General features: G+C 52.2%; 1 protein-coding gene across 2 annotated transcripts in view; it reads left to right on the top strand.

Moving 5' to 3' along the window:
• The window catches only part of CORO1C (coronin 1C), a 77,492-nt gene that overhangs the window by 48,429 nt on the left and 9,201 nt on the right, over positions 1-19,862 (top strand). For both annotated transcript variants that reach the window (XM_064168763.1, XM_064168764.1), the window contains exons 3-5: positions 5,922-6,044; positions 15,828-15,957; positions 17,348-17,529. In XM_064168763.1, the coding sequence (XP_064024833.1) occupies positions 5,922-6,044; positions 15,828-15,957; positions 17,348-17,529 (435 nt within the window). The remainder of the gene's footprint in view (positions 1-5,921; positions 6,045-15,827; positions 15,958-17,347; positions 17,530-19,862) is intronic.

The raw sequence follows: 19,862 nt of genomic DNA, 5'->3' as shown, positions 1-19,862 counted from the left end.
TGGAGGGGGTGGGTGTCGAGTGGCTGGGGCCAATCTCTTTTCAGTGGTCTGCAGCAGTATGACAAGGAGCAAGAGCTACAGAGTGGAACATAAAAGGTTTCACCTCAGCGTGAGCAGGAGATTGACAGTTGAGTTGAGTGGAGTCTCCTTCTCTGGAGACTTTATAAACCCACCTGGATCATAGAATCATAGAATCAGGCAGGTTGGAAGAGAGCTCCAAGCTCAGCCAGGCCAACCTAGCACCCAGCCCTGCCCGACCAACCAAACCATGGCACTAAGTGTCCCAGCCAGGCTTGGCTTCAACACCTCCAGGCACAGCGACTCCACCACCTCCCTGGGCAGCCCATTCCAATGCAAATCACTCTCTCTGCCAGGAGCTTCCTCCTAACAGCCAGCCTAGACCTGCCCTGGCATAACTTGAGACTGTGTCCCCTTGTTCTGTTGCTGCTTGCCTGGCAGCAGAGCCCAACCCCACCTGGCTACAGCCTCCTTCAGGTGGTTGTAGGGTAGTTAATGCATTCAGGTAGTTCAGGGAGCTGATGCATTCCTGTGCAGTCCCTTGGGTGGTCCTGCCTTGGCAGGGGGTTTGGACTTGATGATCTCTGGAGGTCTCTTCCAACCTCTAAGGTCCTGTGATTCTGTGGCTGTTGTGGCCCATGCTGAGCAGCTCAGTGAGGTCCTCATTCAGCAGTACCATGCCCCAGCATGGAGGTTGATGCTGCTGAGCTGTGCATGTGCCTGGTGTTGTCTTCCCATGGGGAGCTGTCATGTTTGCAGTGTGACATCTCCTCCTCTTGTTTGCACTTTGCTAGCTTGGCTCTGTACCTTTGGGTGGATAAATGAGCTGGAGCTTGCTTGATGTTGCTGTGTCTCCCCCACTGCTTCTAAATAGCATCTCATCTTCCCCAGCCTCACTCACTCTGTTCCCTTGCTGAAAATGACTTTCAGATGTCACAAGGCACATCCAGGCTGTGCTTTACAGATGACAGAGATAAGTCTCTGCTCATCTCTGAGGTGGTGCAGAGAGCTGTCTGCTCGGGTTGGTTGAACTTCCCCTTTGTGTAGCTGCAGTTTCTCCTTAGTCTAGCAGGCTCTGACCTGAGGAGGGCAGGTTGTCCTTCTCCAGAAGACCTGCACCTCTGTGTCCATCTCAGGTTCTTCAGCTTGATGCCAAGGCTGAAGTTGCTGATTCCAGCTTGGTGGAGTGAGATTTCAGCTTGGTTGATTCCAGCTTTAGTCTGGAGAAGAGGAGGCTCAGGGCAGAGCTCATTGCTCTCTGCAGCTCCCTGAAGAGAGGCTGTAGCCAGGTGGGGTTGGGCTCTGCTGCCAGGCAAGCAGCAACAGAAGAAGAGGACAGAGACTCAGGTTGTGCCAGGGCAGGTCTAGGCTGGATGTTAGGAGGAAGTTGTTGTCAGAGAGAGTGATTGGCATTGGAATGGGCTGCCCAGGGAGGTGGTGGAGTCTCTGTGGCTGGAGGTGTTGAAGCCAAGCCTGGCTGGGGCACTTAGTGCCATGGTTTGGTTGCTTGGGCAGGGCTGGGTGCTAGGTTGGAGTGGGTGAACTTGGAGCTCTCTTCCAACCTGGTTGATTCTATGGTTCTCTGTGGGAGCTGGAAAAGCCCATGGCTGTGCTGGTCCCTTCTCTTTGGGGCATCAGGAGCTCACACAGAGGGTCTCTTGTCTCCTTTTGCCTGCAGAGCTGTTTAGTGAGTTGTTCAGGAGGAAGCTGTTCAGCATGAGAGTGGTGAGAGGCTGGAATGGGGTGGTTGAGGGCCCATCCCTGAAGGAATTAAAGGCCAGGCTAGATGAGTCTGTGGCCAGCCTTATCTAGGCTAAGGCATCCCTGGGCATGGCAGGGGGGTTGGAACTGGCTGCTCCTTGTGGTCCTTTCCAACCCTGACTGCTTCTATGAATCTATGATGGAAGCACAGGATGGGCTGTTAGAGACAGCAGCTCCACTGGAGATGATCAAAAGCAGACCATGGCCTCGCCTGCTCCCTGGGGTCAGGCACCTGTCACGGCCACTTGGCTGCTGCTGCTGGGGCTGTTCAGCTTCATCCTGATCAAAACTGAAAGGTGAAGTTCCAGGTTTAATTTGTGCAAATTGAATTTTTGTTTCCTTTTTTTTCTTTTTGCCTCCCTTCAGTAATAAATGGCTGTAAAAAAACCTCTAAACTGAAGTGACAGGCACTCGTGCAGCCTGCAGATCATTATCCTGGCTGCTTCTCACAGGATTACTCTGAGCCTTGCTGAGCAGCAGGAGCAGGCAGTCACTGACTTAGCACATCATTAATCACAGCATCATAGAATCAGTCAGGGTTGGAAGGGACCACAAGAATGGCCAGCAGGGCAAGGGAGGTTCTTCTGCCCCTGTGCTCAGCACTGCTCTGGCCACCCCTTGAGTGCTGTGTCCAGTTCTGGGCTCCTCAATTCAAGAGAGATGTTGAGGTGCTGGAAGGTGTCCAGAGAAGGGCAGCAAGGCTGGGGAGGGGCCTGGAGCACAGCCCTGTGAGGAGAGGCTGAGGGAGCTGGGGGTGTGCAGCCTGCAGCAGGGGAGGCTCAGGGCAGAGCTCATTGCTGTCTGCAGCTCCCTGAAGGGAGGCTGTAGCCAGGTGGGGTTGGGTTGGGCTCTGCTGCCAGGCAAGCAGCAGCAGAACAGGGGTACAGAGTCTCAAGCTGTGGCATGGGAGGTCTAGTCTGGATGTTAGGAGGAAGTTGTTGTCAGAGAGAGTGATTGGCATTGGAATGGGCTGCCCAGGGAGGTGGTGGAGTCTCTGTGGCTGGAGGTGTTGCAGCCAAGCCTGTCTGGGGCACTTAGTGCCATGGTCTGGTTGGTTGGGCAGGGCTGGGTGCTAGGTTGGGCTGGCTGAGCTTGGAGCTCTCTTCCAACCTGGGTGATTGTATGGCTGAGCTTGGAGGTCTCTTCCAACCTGCTTGATTCTGTGTTTCAATGTGATTCTAAGGATCAGTCAGTTCTAACCCCCCTGCCATGGGCAGGGACATCCTACCCTAGATCAGGCTGCCCACAGCCTCAGCCAGCCTGGCCTTAAACATTTGCTCTCTGTGATAGGACAAGGAGCAATGGATGGAAGCTGCAGCACAGGAAGTTCCTCCTCAACACAAGGGGGAACTTCTTTACTGTATGGGTCCCAGAGCACTGGCACAGGCTGCCCAGGGAAGTTGTGAAGTCTCCTTCTGTGGAGCCTTTCAAGGCCTGTCTGGATGTGTTCCTGTGTGACCTGTGCTAGATTGTGTTGTCCTGCTGTAGCAGGGGGGTTGGACTGGATCCTCTCCTTGAGTCCCTTCCAACTCCTAACATCCTGTGCTCCTGTGCCCCATTCCAAGGTCTCACCACTGTCATGGTGAAGAAATTCCACCTTCACCTAATCATAGTTCTTCTTTTTTTGTTTGTTTTTTGGGGTGTTTTTTTTTGTGTAGGTCTCTGTACTTCTCCTATGCTCTGCCTTCTGAGAATCTGCTCTTGCACAATTCTCTTTTAATTAGCTCAGTTGAGCTCCTCCTGGCAGGTTGGGTATATTCCTGTGATTTGGGTTTAATCCTATTTCACATCCCAGAGGGATTACACAGACTTTATTTTTTCTCTTTTTTTTTTTAATGTCTGCTTTCTGGCTTCTCAGGCACAGCACTTCCACTTGGGATCATTTCAGCAGTGCTTTGATTTGCTGAGGCAGCCTTTTTTTAGCCCTTTTTGGTTTCATTCTCCCCTTCTTTTCTACCTAACTTTGCCCATTTAGGAAGTGGTTGTTTTGTTTCAGCCTGTTTGGGTCCATGTCTCATTTCTTTGCTAGTGAAGAGGTCTTCAGGTCAATAGACCTCAAAAGCCAGGGTCCAGCATTATTGGGATCCTTTGTACCTAAGGACAGTGTTGAATGGGCCCAGCCTTCCACATGGAGCTGGGTGGGAGGCATACATTAGGAGATGGACCCTCCAAGGTTGGGGAATGTGCTCATGGGATGGCAGAGGTGAAATGCCAACCATTTTTCTGCATGTTTAAACACAAAAGAAGAAGACCTCCTCCCAGACCTCTTCCTTCTGCCTCCCATAGCTCTTGAAAAAGCCAGAACAGCATTCCCAGGAAACAAAAGCCCATGGAGCAGTGCAGGTGTCTGCTGCTCACCCTGCTTCTACTGCCCTGTGTCTTCAGGGTTTTAAATGCTGCTCCCCACAGGTGCAAGACTTGCCCAAGGTGATCAGCCAGAGTGGTTCTGTTTCCTTGCACAGGGAAGAAGCTGGAGTTTGGGATGCATCAGCTGTTTTGGGAGAGGGAGGGTAAGGTGCTTTAGGACATTAGGATCCAGAGAGGTGATTCTGTCACTCTGCTCTGGTCAGACCTCACCTGCACTACTGCCTCCAGGTCTGCAGCCCTCCTTACAGGAAGGACATGGACCTGATGGAGAGGGTACAGTGGAGGCCACGGAAATGGTCAGTGGTTTGGAGCAGCTCTGCCATGGGGACAGGCTGAGGGAGCTGGGGGTGTTCAGCCTGGAGAGGAGGAGGCTCTGGGGGACCCAATAGCAGCCTGCCAGTGCCTGAAGGGAGCCTACAGGAAGGGTGGAGAGAAGCTGTCCACAAAGGCCTGCAGTGACAGGTCGAGGGCAATGGCTTCAAGCTTGAGGAGAGCAGATTTAGGTTGGATGTTAGCAACAAGCTCTTGACTAGGAGGGTGGTAGAGCACTGGACCAGGTTGCCCAGGGAGGTGGTTGAAGACCCTTCCCTGGAGACATTCAAGGTGAGGCTTGAGGGGGCCCTGGGTGACCTGGGCTGGTGGGGATGTCCCTGGTGACTGCAGGGGCAGCACTGGATGACCTCTGGAGGTCCTTTCCAGCCTGGACCATTATGTGATTCTATGATATTAAGGACTTCCATCAGCAAAGTGTAGACCCAGGTGGCAAAGTTGGTGCCTTGGCAACAGCTGGGTGGCATCCCCAGCTGTGTCTGTGCTCAGATGGGAAGATCTCATTAGCCTGTGCTCTTGTCTGTGTGGTGGCCTTGGCTTTGGCACATGCTGGTGACCTTGGTCCTCTGGCCATAGAGAGGTTTGTATCAGGAGTGGGTGGCTGTGCCTGGCTGTGCCTGCAGAATTTCTTCCCACAATCAGAGTTTTGCTCTGTGTAACTCTGGCCTCAGAACTCTCCATCCAAGCTGAGTGCTTCAGTGCTGGGCACAAGCAGGCTTGGTGCATTCAGCCACCAGCAACTCCATTTGAAATTCTTGCTTGGTTGTCTTCAGCTGTCCCTTACCACTGCTGTGAAGCCCAGACTAAACCAGAGCTTCAGTGGTGGGACAGAGCTCTCTTCCCAGAACACTGGGGGTGGCCCAAGGGAAGATGTCACAGCAGAGGCTGAACTATGGCCAGCAAAGTCCTGTTGGTGCTGATCCTTGACCCTTTTCCTGCACCATCAGGAGCTTCCAGGTGCTGGTAGGTGCTGGAGAGAAGAGGAGCTGGTTTGTTTCCTCTTGCCAGGCCATGACATGATTCCAGTTCCATGAAATTCTGAGTACTGAAAGAGTAAATGGATGATGGATTAAATTAGTGGAGGATTCATTAAGGAGTTAGTGGACAAGGGGGAAGGGACTGAAGCTCAAGGAGGGGAGATTTAGACTGGAGATTAGGAGGAAATTCTTTACAGTGAGAGTGGGAAGACACTGGAACAGGTTGCCCACATGGAAGCTGTGGATGCCCCCTCCCTGGTGGTGTTCAAAGCCAGGTTGGATGAGGCCTTGAGCAGCCTGGTTTGGTGGGAAGTGTCCCTGCCTATGGCAGGGAGGTTGGAACTGGATAAGCTTGGAAGTGCCTTCCAACACAAAGCGTTCTGTGAATCTCTGATTAGGAAGCATCTTCCTGCACTCTGAGATGTGCTCCGTGGATTACAGCTCTCTTTTCTTGTTTCCTCCTTCCAGACAGGCAGAATTGACAAGTCCTACCCAACAGTGTGTGGCCACACAGGACCAGTGCTGGACATAGACTGGTGTCCTCATAATGACCAGGTCATCGCCAGCGGCTCCGAGGACTGCACCGTCATGGTGAGTGTGTTTCACCTGCTCAGAGTGCTGCTGCACAGGACACTTGGCTGGCTGAGGAACATCTCTTCTGCCACCAAGAGCAGAGTCTGGAGGTGTGGGAGTCATCATTGCTCTTCTGCACGTTTTGTCTCAGCTGAGTGAATGATGCTGTCTTGGCTGCAGGACCTAGCTACAAACTACTCCAGAGATAGCAGTGAGCTCTCTTAGCTGCGTGACAGCAGAATTTGGGCTCTTGCAGTTGGTGCTTGCTTCTCGTGTTATTGTTTGAGCAGGTGCAACCTCAGACTTCTGGGAAGTTTGGGAGACCTTCTGGTGGCCACTCAGTGCTTAAAGAGGGCAGTCAGAAAGCTGGGAACAGAGCTTTGAGCAGGGCCTGTTGTAACAGGACAAGGGTTGAGGGTTTAAACTGAAAGAGGAAGATTCAGACTGAAGAGAAGGAAGAAATGTTTGACACTGAGGGCGGTGAGAGCCTGGCCCAGGTTGCCCAGAGAGGTGGGAAATGTCCCATCCTTGGAACCATTGCAGGTCAGGTTATCTGGTGCTCTGAGCAACGTGCTCTAGCTGCAGATGTCCCTGCTGACTGCTGGGGGCTGGACTGGATGAGCTTTAAAGGTCTGTTCCCATTCAATCGATTCCATGATTCCACCTTCAGCACCGAGGTGGAACTTCATGTCATGGACTTGGCCTGTGTCTTCCTGCCTTGTATTCCTCTGCTCTTCCATTTTTTTCTTGCCCTGGGGATTTGTCTGATGTTTGGGGAGAGGAAAGAGGAGAAAGTGCTGGTCAGTGGTGAGGTGTTTTGCTTGGCAATGCTTTTGCAGAAGGCAGAGGTGGTTCCTTACCTCGCATATCCCCATGGATGCAGTGCAGTGTGTTGGGAAGAGGTGAAGGTTGGAGAGGAGCAAAGCCCATCGAGGTTCAGAATTGCTTCAGTTTAAGGGTGATGCCTTCATTTTGTTTCTGTATTTGCAGGTTGTGAGTAGGTGGCAAAAGGACTTTTTTCAGTGGCACCTGCCAGCCTTGGTCCTGAGACCTCTTTTCCCTTGGTCAGAACCCAGTGAGGAGCAACAGAAGACCTTGCTCTGGGGTGGATGTGGAATCCTCTGTGTGGAAACAGGGCAGGAAAAGAGTGAAAGAAAATCCCTGGGAGATGAAAGAATGCCAAATGATTTCAGGGATCCTTGGCCATATTTAGAAATGCTGTAGGCTGAATGTTATATTGGAATCTTATTATAGATCCTGGCAGATAAATTCCTTTGCTTCTGGTCATCCTTTGAATGTCTGGGAGGGGATTCATCCCAGGAGGCTTCTCCTGGGACAGCTCTTTGCCTGTGATCTCGCAGTCTTGGAAGCTGAAGCATGTTAACAAAATGTCCTATATTTAATATTAACCAAAACAACAAGCTTCTGTGTTTGAAACTTTCACTACTGGGCTAGAACCAGGCTTTGAAAGAGGCAGGAATGGCCCTCCAGAAACTAGGATCCAGAGAAGGGCTCTCTGAAACATTGAGCATTGACAGAAGCAGGTGAAGCTGAGGTCCAGAGCTGCCTTCTTGGAAGCAAAGTGAGTCTCTAATCCAAGTGCAATGAGAAATGTGTTGTGAGGCTCCAGAGGGATTGAATGATGTAGAAAATCCAGCAAGGTTCAATTATAAGTTGTCCAGATGCTCCTGACAGACACAAACTGTCTGTGAGGATCCAAGCCTACAAGTGTGCTTAAAGGAAGCTCCCTGGGGCTTTGGGTTCAAGGTGGGAGGAGAGGCTGAGGGAGCTGGGGGTGTGCAGCCTGCAGAAGAGGAGGCTCAGGGTAGAGCTCATTGCTGTCTACAATTGCCTGAAGGGAGGCTGTAGCCAGGTGGATTTGGGCTCTGCTACCAGGCAAGCAGCAACAGAAGAAGGGGACAGAGACTCAAGTTGTGCCAGGGGAGATCTAGGCTGGCTGTTAGGAGGAAGTTGTTGTCAGAGAGAGTGATTGGCATTGGAATGGGCTGCCCAGGGAGGTGCTGGAGTTGCTGTGGCTGGAGGTGTTGAAGCCAAGCCTGGCTGGGGCACTTAGTGCCATGGTCTGGTTGCTTGTCTCAGGCTGGGTGCTAGGTTGGAGTGGGTGAGCCTGGAGATCTCTTCCAACCTGCTTGATTCTATGATGTCCCCCCCTGGAGATGTTCAAAGCCAGATTGGATGGGACCTTGAGTGTGGTCTAGTGGAAGGTGCTGGGGTTGGAACTAAGATGATCTCTAAGGTCCCTCCCAACCCATTCCGTGATTCTACAAATAATGGAGTTCTTGCTGTGCCTGGAGAAACAACCACACACAGCTCATGGTCTGGAAGATGTCAGATGTGTGTCAGCTGGAGGTTTAAATCATCTTGAAGCTTAGTGCCAGCTGCTGGCATAGCAATGAAGAAAGCAAAGAGAAGTGAAGGTTTAAGCTGACTCTGCTGTGAAGTGTTGCATAACTTCTGATGGGAAATGATAAATCCCAAATCATTTGAGAGAGTTCTTAGCTGGGCTGGACAGAGCTAGAGTGTGTGAAGAACAGTCCTGGCCTGGCCTGTTTTGGAAACAAAGTGGATGAGCTAATGAGCCTGCTCATTTTTAATCACTGCTGTGTCCTGGCATGGGTTCTTTAGCATCCTGTTTGCTTCGCTTGTCTTCACTGGAGGGAGTCCTGCTCCCTGAGAACAGCCTCCACTCAGTAAGCTCCTCTGGCTTTCAAGTGGTTGTTCCTCAGCTCTGAGCTCTGCAGTAGCCAACATGAAATGAGAGGTAGTTGATGTGGCAAAAGAAGCCATTGGGGCTTTCTGCAGAAGTGGCTTTGACAATCAGTCACCAGGTGGTTTTGAAGGCCATGTCTGCCTTGGCCCTCAAGGGTTTAGGGTCTAGCACTCAAGGGCTTTAGGGTCTTGCACTCAGGGGTTTTAGGGTCTTGGCACTGAAGGGTTAGTGTCTTGACACTCAGGGGTTTTAGGGTCTTTGCGCTCAAGGCTTTAGGGTCTTGCACTCAGAGATTTTAGGGTCTTAGCACTAAAGAGTTTAGGGTCTTGGCGCTCAAGGGTTTAGGGTGTTTTGCACTCAAGGATTTAGAGCCTTGGCACTCAAGAGTTTAGAGCCTTGGTATTGAAAGGTTTTAGGGTCTTGGCACTCTGTTTTAGGGTCTTGCACTCAGAGATTTTAGGGTCTTGTCACTCAAGGGTTCAGGGTGTTTTGCACTCGAGTTTAGGGCCTGGCACTCAAGGGCTTTAGGGTCTTGCACTCAAAAGTTTTAGGGTCTTTGCACTCAATGGTTTAGGGTCTTGGCACTCAAGGGTTTTAGGGTCTTGCACTCAGAGGTTTTAGGGTCTTGGCACTCAAGGGTTTAGGATGTTTTGCATTCAAGGGTTTAGGGTGTTTTGCACTCAAGAGTTTAGGGCCTGGCACTCAAGAGTTTAAGGTCTCAGCATTCAAGGGTTTATCATCTTACCTTGTGCTCTAACAGATCTCATCAGTGCCATTTGCTGAGGGAGGGAGCATGGCTGTCAGATGCTGTCTAACAAATGTCTCTGGGTTGAGGAGGGTTGGTTCCCTCCAGCCATGATTTTGAGCTGTCTGCAGCCTTTGTGTTGGTTAGCTTGGCTCTTTCCAAACCTGGAGGCATTTCCCTGTGAACAAACCCTCAGATTTATAGCAGGTGGAAATACCCTGAGAGCAGCAGGGATGGTGCTGGAGATCCTTAGGCTAGAGGCTGGGGTAAAGGAGTGAGGAAGAAGACGTGTTCTGTAACTGCTGGTACAAGCTTGGACAGCTTGAGAGGTTTAACTTCCTAGCAGCACCAAGGTTCTTCTGATGAAGGGCCCTTGATTGGTGTGATCTGACAGGTTCAGGTGCCACACATGAATTTTGCTGTCACATCTGATGTAGTCAGAGATTATTTGGAGGTAGAGAAGGGAACGATGATGGGGAAGGCAGTGCTTTAGACAGAGACCACCTTTGTGCAGGTCATGGTGCCAGTGGGTATAAGCACATCACTGTCACAGAGTCCTAGAACCATAGAATGGGAGGGGTTGGGAGGTGCCTCCAGAGGGCACAGAGCCCAACCCCACTGCCAAAGCAGGATCACCCAGGGCAGGTCACGTAGGAACATGTGCAGAGGGATCTTGGAAGTCTCCAGAGAAGGAGGCTCCACAACCTCACTGGACAGCCTGTTCCAGGACTCTGTCACCCTCACAATAAAGAAGTTTCTCCTCATGTTGAGGTGGAACTATCTGGGGTCCAGTTTGTATCCATTGCCCTGTGACAGGACACCACTTTAAAGAGCCTGGCCCCTTCTTGACACCCACCCTTCAGATACTTGTAAACACTAACAAGATCCCCTCTCAGCCTGCTCTTCTCTAGGTCTCTCAGCCTTTCTTCATCAGACAGATGTCCCAGTCCCTTCATCCTCACAGCCTCCACTGGACACTCTTCAGCATGTCCCTCTTCCTTTTGAACTGGGGAGCCCAGAACTGGGCCCAACACTCCAGATGTGATCTCACCAAGGCAGGGTAGAGAGGTAGGAGAATCTCCCTTGACCTTCTGCCCACACTCTTCTTCATGCACTCCAGGGCCCTTTGGGCCTCAAGGACACACTGCCTGATCCCAGTGCAGGGAAAAGAAAAGAGGGGAAAGTTTGACCCCTGCAAGGCTCTGCCTGCCTTATCCTCAGTGGAAGTGGAGAGGTGAACACTCTTCCTTCATCCCACACTGGGTATTCCTTGGGGCACGCCTTGGCCTCCATCCCTTCCTGGCCTTGCCACTTGGAGTGTGAAGCCAACAGATTCCTTCTGAGCTGGCAAACAGAACTTCCTTGAAGTGGTTTGAGATGCAATGGAATGTTTGTAGCCTGCAAGTGGTGGAGAGTTTCCTCTTTCTGCCTCCAGAACATGGAGATGTTTCATACATCCAGGTCACATAGGAGCCATAACAAGCCAAGTGATACCGTGGAGGTAAGAGCAGTGACCTCTGGGTTTCTAGCCCAACTTCTGCCTCCTTCTGCAGAGGAGCAGCATGTGGGAACTCCACATCTCCTCAGCTCTGGACTGCTCTTAGAAAGCCTTCCTTAAAAACACACACACCTGCTGTGGCCTCTGAAGAGTGATCTTCTTGTGCCAGCAAATGAGAAGCTACTGAAATAGTTATGGCTGCTGGATGAGTGTAATGCACTGCAGGCTTTCGAGTCCAGCTGGGAAGTCTTTGGTGGTAAAAGGGCTTGCAGGTGGTACCAAAGGCTCTTTCTCAGGTGTGGAAAGTTTGCTTCCTGAGAAGGGGAAGTTTGCATGTCATGGCCAGAGTGGAGTTCATTTGAGTGAGCAAATTGCTTTTAAAAGCAACCAATGCAATGAGTGACCCTGGGACACACCAACCCTGGGGCACCAACCTGTCAGCAGGCAGCCAAGATGTGATGCCAGGACAAGAGGAACCAAGACCAGATGTGGGGAAAGTCAGAGAGCTCCAAAGTGTGGAGACACCAAATGTCCTTTCCTGCAGTGAAACAAGAGCAGGAACTTAGATGAAACCCAGGGCTCTAGCTCAGATTCACACATGGCAACAAGTTGGAAGGGACTCTCAGAGGTCATCTTCCAGTATCTGAAGGGGGCCTACAAGAAAGCTGGGGAGGGAGTTTTTAGGCTGTCAGGTAGTGGTAGGAGTAGGAGGAGTGGCACAAAGCTACAAATGGGTAGATTCAGACTGGATGTTGGAAAGAAGTTCTTCACCATGAGGGTGGTGAGACCCTGGAATGGATTGCCCAGGGAGGTGGTGGAAGTCTCATCCCTAGAGGTCACAGGATCACAGGATATTAGGGGTTGGAAGGGACCCAAAGAGATCATCCAGTCCAACCTCCCTGCCAGAGCAGGACCACACAATCTAGCTCAGGTCACACAGGAACACATCCAGACAGGCCTGGAAAGGCTCCAGAGAAGGAGACTCCACAGCCTCTCTGGGCAGCCTGTGCCAGTGCTCTGGGACCCATACAGTGAAGAAGTTCCCTCTTGTGTTGGGGTGGAACCTCCTGTGCTGCAGCTTCCACCCATTGCTGCTTGTCCTATCACAGAGAGCAAACGTTTAAGGCCAGGCTGGATGAGGCTGTGTGCAGCCTGCTCTAGGGTAGGATGTCCCTGCCCATGGCAGGGGGGGTTAGAACTGGCTGATCCTTGTGGTCCCTTCCAACCCTGACTGATTCTATGATTCTGTGATCTTGTCCAACCCCCCTGCAGGCAGCAAGGACATCTCCAAGTAGATCAGACTGCCCAGGGCCACATCAAGTCTGATCTTGAATGTGTTCAGGGACAGGGCTTCAACCACATCCCTGGGCAACCTGTTGCAGTATTTTACCCCTCTCATTGTAAAGAAGCTCATTTGTTCCCTCCCAGAATGTGACCAGAGGAATTGCTGATCTTTCTACAAACTGATCTCCTCTTCTCCTCAGGTTGGTGCAGAGTTTGGGTTCTCCTCAAAGGGTGTAAAAAAGAAACAAACCCCAACAAACCAGTGCTGAAAAAGTTTGCTTTGTTTTCTTTCTCACATGCTCTTGGTGCAAAAGCTTGCTCCTCTGAGACCCAGACCTCTCCCCACCACTGTGCCATGACTTCACTTCCTCCCTCACAAACAAACCAGCCAGGTTAGTGCTAAAAAAAGCCTCAACCCCACAAAACCCAAAACAACCTCACCCCCCCCTCAAGTGGGAGCACTGACAAACTGCTGCTGCTGTCCAGTTCCTCTTGCAGTGGTGGTGCACATCCTGAGCCCTCCCCTTCAGCAGGTTGGAGAGGTCCTTAAGCAACCTGCTCTGGTGGAAAGTGGCCCTGCCTGTGGCAGTGGGGTTGGAACTGGATGATCTTGAAGGTCCCTTCCAACCCAAACTGCTCTAGGATTCAGCAAGCTGGTTCCTGTACCCAGAGGGAGAGTTCCTTCTTTTGCCCTGTGAATCTCATTCCATGGGGGACACCCTGTGCAGAGAGGGAGTGGGCTCAGTCCCATGGGAGCATTCCCTGACCTTTCTCATTCCCTGACCTTTCACATTCCCAGGTTGTTGGTTGGTTGGGGTCTGTTTCAGTCCCCAGCAGGATTATTAGGTTAATAGTTTGTGTAATCTGCAGGGGATTACACTGCTCTGCAGCTGCTGTAAACTATAGGGGCTTGCCCTTGGAGGAAAAAAAGATCTCTTCTTAGAGGCAGAGGCTTTGAAAAACTCCTTTTCTTCGGAGTTCTACCTCCCTTTCCTCTCCCCTTCCCTGCTGGGTCACATATAAACGTGGTCCTGGAGTTTTCAGGCACGAGAGTTTGCTCTGCAGATGAGCTTGCACATGATCAGAGAATCACAGCATGGTAGGGGTTGGAAGGGAGCTCTGGAGATGACCCAGTCCCAAAATCACAGCTTGGTAGGGGTTGGAAGGGAGCTCTGGAGATGACCCAGTCCCAAAATCACAGCTTGGTAGGGGTTGGAAGGGAGCTCTGGAGATGACCCAGTCCCAAAATCACAGCTTGGTAGGGGTTGGAAGGGAGCTCTGGAGATGACCCAGTCTCAAAATCACAGCATGGTAGGGGTTGGAAGGGAGCTCTGGAGGTGACCCAGTCCCAAAATCACAGCTTGGTAGGGGTTGGAAGGGAGCTCTGGAGATGACCCAGTCTGAAAATCACAGCATGGTAGGGGTTGGAAGGGAGCTCTGGAGATGACCCAGTCCCAACCCTCCTGCCAAGGCAGAGTCACCTAGAGAAGGTCACACAGGAGCACATCCAGGTGGGGTTTGGATGTGTCCAGAGTCAGAGACTGCACCACCTCTCTGGGCAGTTCACCACCTCTCTGGATCCAGCACTGGAGCAGGCTGCCTGGAGGGGGCAGAGAAGTTGCCTGCAGAGGTTGTGTGCCCATCGCAGCTTGGATGCTGAAGCTGCTGGGAGAGAGGTTAGCCAAGGGCTAAATACTGAGGGGGCAGGAGCATCTCTGTGAGGAAAGGCTGAGGGAATTGGGGCTGTTCAGCCTGGAGAAGAGCAGACTGAGGGGGACCTTCAAGGGTAGGTGTCAGGAGGGTGGCACCAGGCTTTTTGCAGCAGTGCCCAGTGACAGGGCAAGGGGTGATGGGCACAGACTGGAAGGTAACAAGCTCCATCTAAGGATGAGGAGGAACTTCCTGCATTTAAAGGTGCTGGAGCCCTGGAGCAGGCTGCCCAGAGAGGTAGTGGAGTCTCCATCTCTGGAGACATTCCTAACCCACCTGGGTGGCTCCTGTGTGACCTTCTCTAGGTACCCCTGCCTCAACTTGATAACCTGCAGAGGTCCCTTCCATCCCCCACCGTTTTGTGATTCTCTGATATCACCAAGAGCCATGCCAGTGAGCAGTGACATCGTTTTAGGGTTACTTAGGGCTGAGCTGGTGCCCTCTGAGATTTTCTCCATCTCTGGGGGGGCTTTATTTGAGCAGCAGCCACTTCTGGGAGAAGGGAGAGACTGGGATTAGCTCCAAAAGCCATCTCTCCCCCTGCAGCATGTCTGTCTGTCTTGCCTGGCTTCCCCAGTCTACTCTGCTCGCATCTGCTGGCTGCCACAGCTTGCGTGGGCACAGTGGGCAGGGTCTGGCAAGCCCTGTTCTCCAACTCCAGAGCCAGCAAACAATAGAAGGAGAAGCAAAAGTGCTCTGATGCTGCCATCTACCTACAGGGAGCTAATACTGCTCTCCGATGCCTTCTTCCACTTTTCCATGCACTGCATCCAGGTCAAATCCAGTTCAAAGCTGATTGTCCAGCGCTGAATTGTAGGAATAGTTTTGTCGGGGCTGATCCTGCCCTTGGGGCACGGAGTGGTGGGTTTTGTTTATCCCATCTCTGGGCCTTGCCTGTTGGAGAAGCTGCATAAAGCTGCTCTGACCTCCCAGCTGGAATTCCTGTGATCCTTGAGGGTCTGTTCCTCCTCCTGATGATGCTTTCCTGAAGGAACAACAGAAGGAAAGAGGCAAACAGGCAGTTTGCTGCGTTCCCTTTTAAAACAAAAAGAATCTGACTGTCCTCTGGAGGATTTTGAAAGCTCCTTTTCATTGCTGTTTGCCTCTAATATCTCCCTTTCATCTCAAGGTGGTTTCTCCAGGGCTGACTGGGGCTGCTTTAACCTTTGCCAAGACCAAGCTGCTCTTCCCCAGTTCAATGGCTGCAGAAAAGAGGCTCCACAAACAAATTGTGGAAACTGATTCAGAAACTCTGCTTATAAAGAGATGGAACTGAGCACCACCATAGCTGCAGCATCTTCCCTCAAAGGAGCAGGGTTCACTTTTGGGCCCTTCACTCTAACAAAGACAGTGAGGGGCTGGAGCGTGTCCAGAGAAGAGCAATGAAGGGTCTGGAGAACAGGGCTGGGGAGGAGCAGCTGAGGGAGCTGGGGGTGTTCAGCCTGGAGGAAAGGAGACTGAGGGGAGACCTTCTGGCTCTCTACAACTCCCTGAAAAGAGGCTGAAGTGAGGTGGGGTTGGTCTCTTCTTCTAGTATCAGGTGATGGAAGGAGAGGAGATGGCCTGGGGAGGGTTGGAGATGAGGACAAACTTCTTTGCTGCAAGCATGGTCAGGGATTGGAAGAGGCTGCCCAGGGAGGTGCTGGAGTCCCCATCCCTGGGGGTGTTCAAGAGCTGTGTGGCCATGGCTGTGGTGGTGTGGGGTTGGTGTTCAGACTGGGCGATCTCAGAGGGCATTTCCAAGCCAAACAGCTCTAGCCTAGGAAGCAGGTGAGTCCCACACTTCCCAGGGGGGCTGGCCCTGGCTCACCTTCTCTCCTCTGCCCTCTGCAGGTGTGGCAGATCCCCGAGAACGGCCTGACCCTGTCGCTGACGGAGCCTGTGGTGGTGCTAGAAGGGCACTCCAAGAGGGTTGGCATCGTGGCCTGGCATCCGACGGCTCGCAACGTGCTGCTCAGCGCAGGTCTGTGCTCCCCCAGCACCTCACCCCCTGCTTGGCTCCTCAGCAGCCTCTTGGCTCCTTTGCCTGCTTTCATTTCCCAGCTTAAGGCTGGTGAATCACAAGATGAATACCTAGGACCTGTGGCTCACAGCCCTCTCCTTATCTTGGCCTTTTATTATCTTCACTTTGGAGGGATAAAGGTCAGGAAGTTGTCTGCAGGAATGAATTCCAGCACCGAAGTTGTTCCAGGCTTTGGTGGATCTGCAGGTTTCAGCTGTGAATAACTGTTTGCATCTGCACTCTCCTCATCCCTCTTTTCATCCCCCTCTCTACAGAAGGCCCAACCACTTCTCCTTTTCACTGATCCCTGCCAGGTGTCCCAGAATCTGGCTCTTCATCACTTTTCTCCTTGCCTGCTGTGAGCTGTGCAGTGAGGTCTTTTGGGGCACTGCAAAACGACCTCATCGTTGTGGGAATTAAATGGAGAAGTCATTGTCCATCAGCACAGGCTTTTCAGGGAGCTGTAGAAGGGCAGAAATTGTTCCTCCTGTCCAACCTAAGCCTCCCCTGGGGCAACTTGAGGCCATTTCCTCTTGTCCTGTCACTTGTTCCTTAGGAAAAGCAACTGACTCCCACCTCACTGCAGCCTGCTTTCAGGGAGCTTCAGAGAGCAATGAGGTCTCTCTCAGCTTCCTTTTCTCCAGGCTGAACAATCCCAGTTCCCTGAGCTGCTCCTCACCAGCCCTGTCCTCCAGACCCTTCAGCAGCTTTGTTGCCCTTCTCTGGACCTACTCCAGCCCCTCAGTGTCCTTCTTGGAGTGAAGGCCCCAAAGCTGAACCCAGGACCAGAGGTGTAGCCTCACCAGTGCCTGGTACAGGGCACAATCACTTCCCTACACTGTTGCTGATCCAGGCCAACAAGCTGGTGGCCTTCTTAGCCACCTGAGCACACTGCTGGCTCATCTTCAGCTGGTCACCAGCCAATATCCCCAGGTCCTTTTCTGCCAGGCAGCTTCCAGCCACTCTGCCTTAAGCCTGAAGCCTTTGTGGGGTTGTTATGACCCAAGTGCAGCACCCAGCACTTGGCCTTGTTGAACTTCATCCCATTGTCCTCAGCCCACGGATCCAGCCCGGCCAGATCCCTCTGCAGAGCCTCCAGCAGATCAACACTGCCACCTAACGTAGCATCATCTGCAAACCTGCTGGGGGTGCACTCAGTTCCCTCATCCAGACCGTCGATAAAGGTGCCAAAGAGAGCTGGCCCCACGTGTTTAGGAGTCAGCCCCTGAGGCTCTGGAGCTGCAGCAGGTTTTAGTCCTTCTTCCCTGCTGCCATTCTGGGGTGTGGTTGGTTGGGTTTTCCTGGGTGTCCACAGCAGTGTGGTGAGTTTAGCTGTGGTTCTCTCTTCCAGGCTGTGATAATGCAATCATCATCTGGAATGTGGGGACAGGTGAAGCCCTGATCAACCTGGATGAGATGCACGTGGACATGATTTACAACGTCAGCTGGAACCGCAACGGCAGCCTCATCTGCACCGCGTCCAAGGACAAGAAGGTTCGAGTCATCGACCCCAGGAAACAGGAGATCGTTGCTGTAAGTTGCCATGAGCACCACACCAGCAGCTGGGTTCACTCCAGCAGGGAAGTACCAGAGCATCACAGGAACATTCAGGCTGGAGAAGCCTCTCAGCATCACCAAGTTCAGCACAGATCCCTGCTCTGCGAGGTGCACCCTAAACCGCGGCCCCAAGCACCGCATCCGGACACCTGCAGGGTTGGTGGTGCCACCACCTCCCTGGGCAGTGCATTCCTGCCAGCCTGACCACTCTTGCTGGGAAAAAGTGTTTCCTAATGTCCAGTCTAAACCCACCAAGTGGCAGCTTGAGGCCATTCCCTCTGGTTCTATCACTAATTACCTGTGAGCAGAGCCCAGCAGCAGCCTTTCCGCAATGTCCCTTCAGGCAGCTGTAGTCAGCCATGAGGTATCCCCTCAGCCTCACAGGCTCACAGGATGTTAGGGGTTGGAAGGGACCCAAAGAGATCCAGTCCTACACCCCTGCCAGAGCAGGTCAATCCTATCTAACACAGGTCACAGAGGAACACATCCAGACAGGCCTTGAAAGGCTCCAGAGAAGGAGACTCCACAACCTCTCTGGGCAGCCTGTGCCAGTGCTCTGTGAGCCTTACAGTAAAGAAGTTCTCTCTTGTGTTGAGGCAGAACCTCTTTTGCTGCAACTTACACCCATTGCTCCTTGTCCTGTCCCAGGGAGCAGTGAGCAGAGCCTGTCCCCCACTCCTGGCAGCCCTCAGATACTTATAAACATTTATCAAATCCCCTCTCAGTCTTCTCTTCTCCAGACTAAGCAGCCCCAGATCCCTCAGCCTCTCCTCACCAGCCATGCCCTCCAGTCCCCTCACCATCCTTGTAGCCCTCCACTGGACCCTCTCCAGCAGGTCCCTGTCCCTCTTCAACTGGGGATCCCAAAACTGAGCACAGTATTCAAGATGAGGTCTCAGCAGGGCAGAGTAGAGGGGCAGGAGAACCTCCCTTCATCTGCTGGACACACTCCTCCTAATACACCTCAGGATCCCATTGGCCTTCTTGGCCACAAGGGCACATTGCTGTGCCATGGGTACCTTGTTAGCCACCAGGACCCCCAGGTCCCTCTCCACAGGACTGCTCTCCAGCAGATCACCTCCCAGCCTGTACAGGTGCAGTTTGTTATTCCTCCCCAGGTGCAGGACTCTGCACTTGTCCTTGTTGAACTTCACCTGGTTCCTCTGTGCCCAGCTCTCAGTCTGTCCAGGTCTCTCTGGATGGCAGCACAGCCTGCAGCTGGATCAGCCAAGCCTCCCAGCTTGGTGTCATCAGCAAACCTGCTGAGCAGACACTCTGTGCCCTCCTCTTTTTCATACTAACGATCTCCAGCTCCCTCATAGCATTTATTCTCCAAGCCCTTCCCCAGCTTCCTTGCCCTCCTCTGCACTGACTCCAGCACCTCAGCATTCCTCTTGTATTGAGATGCCCAAAACTGAACACAATACTCAAGGTGTGGCCTCACCAGAGCCAAATACAAAGGGAAAATCACCCTCCTGCTCCTGCTGGACACAACATTTCTAATCCAAGCCAGGATGCCATTGGCTTTCTTTGCCACCTGGGCACACTGCTTGCTCATATTGAGTTGCTTGTCAATTAGAACCCTCAGGATCAGGAGCACAGAGAGGAAGAACTTCCCTGCCTGCTGTGTCCATGCTCTGGTTGTGTTTTCACAAAGGAAGGAAGAAATTCGAGGAGGGATGGCAGCAGTTGAAGGATTTGTCTGGCTTTGCTGGGATTAGTGTTTGAACTAGGATTTTAGGGCTCAGGTTTAAAACCTGCAGGAGTTGTAATTCCACATCTAATCTTTCAGTGTGATTACACAATCAAAGTTCTGGAAACTCAGCAGCCTGCTGATGTGATGTAGCTTGCAGAGAAGTCTTGCCTCAGCCTGGAAGCTGGAAGGAGCCAGGAATGACCACTTCTTTGGGACTTTAGGAAGAGGTTTCTTCCCTCCAACACTGAGAAAATAGAGTTGGGTGTTGTTCCATGTAGAAACCAGCCTACATGGGAGAGCAGCACCTCCTGAAGCCAGATGAGAAGCCACCTCCAGTTGAGCTTCCTGTTCCTCACTAGAAGCTAACTCACTGGAGATTAGGAAGAGATTCTTTCCAATGAGGGTGGTGAGACACTGGAAGAGGTTGCCCAGGGAGGTTGCCACCCCTTACCTGGAGGTGTTCAAGGCCAGATTGGATGGGGCCTTAAGTGACCTGGGCTAGTGGGAGGTGTCCCTGTCAATGGCAGGGGGGTTGGAACTAGATGATCTTGAAGGTCTCCAGCCTAAACCGTTCCGTGATGCTAACCTCTTTGTCAGATACTCAGAGGGCTGC

Source organism: Pogoniulus pusillus, chromosome 30 (genome assembly GCF_015220805.1).
Source record: "Pogoniulus pusillus isolate bPogPus1 chromosome 30, bPogPus1.pri, whole genome shotgun sequence".
NCBI classification, from domain to species: Eukaryota; Metazoa; Chordata; class Aves; order Piciformes; family Lybiidae; genus Pogoniulus; species Pogoniulus pusillus.
Note: the sequence above shows the minus strand (reverse complement) of the source record. Positions and strands in the feature narration are given on the sequence as shown.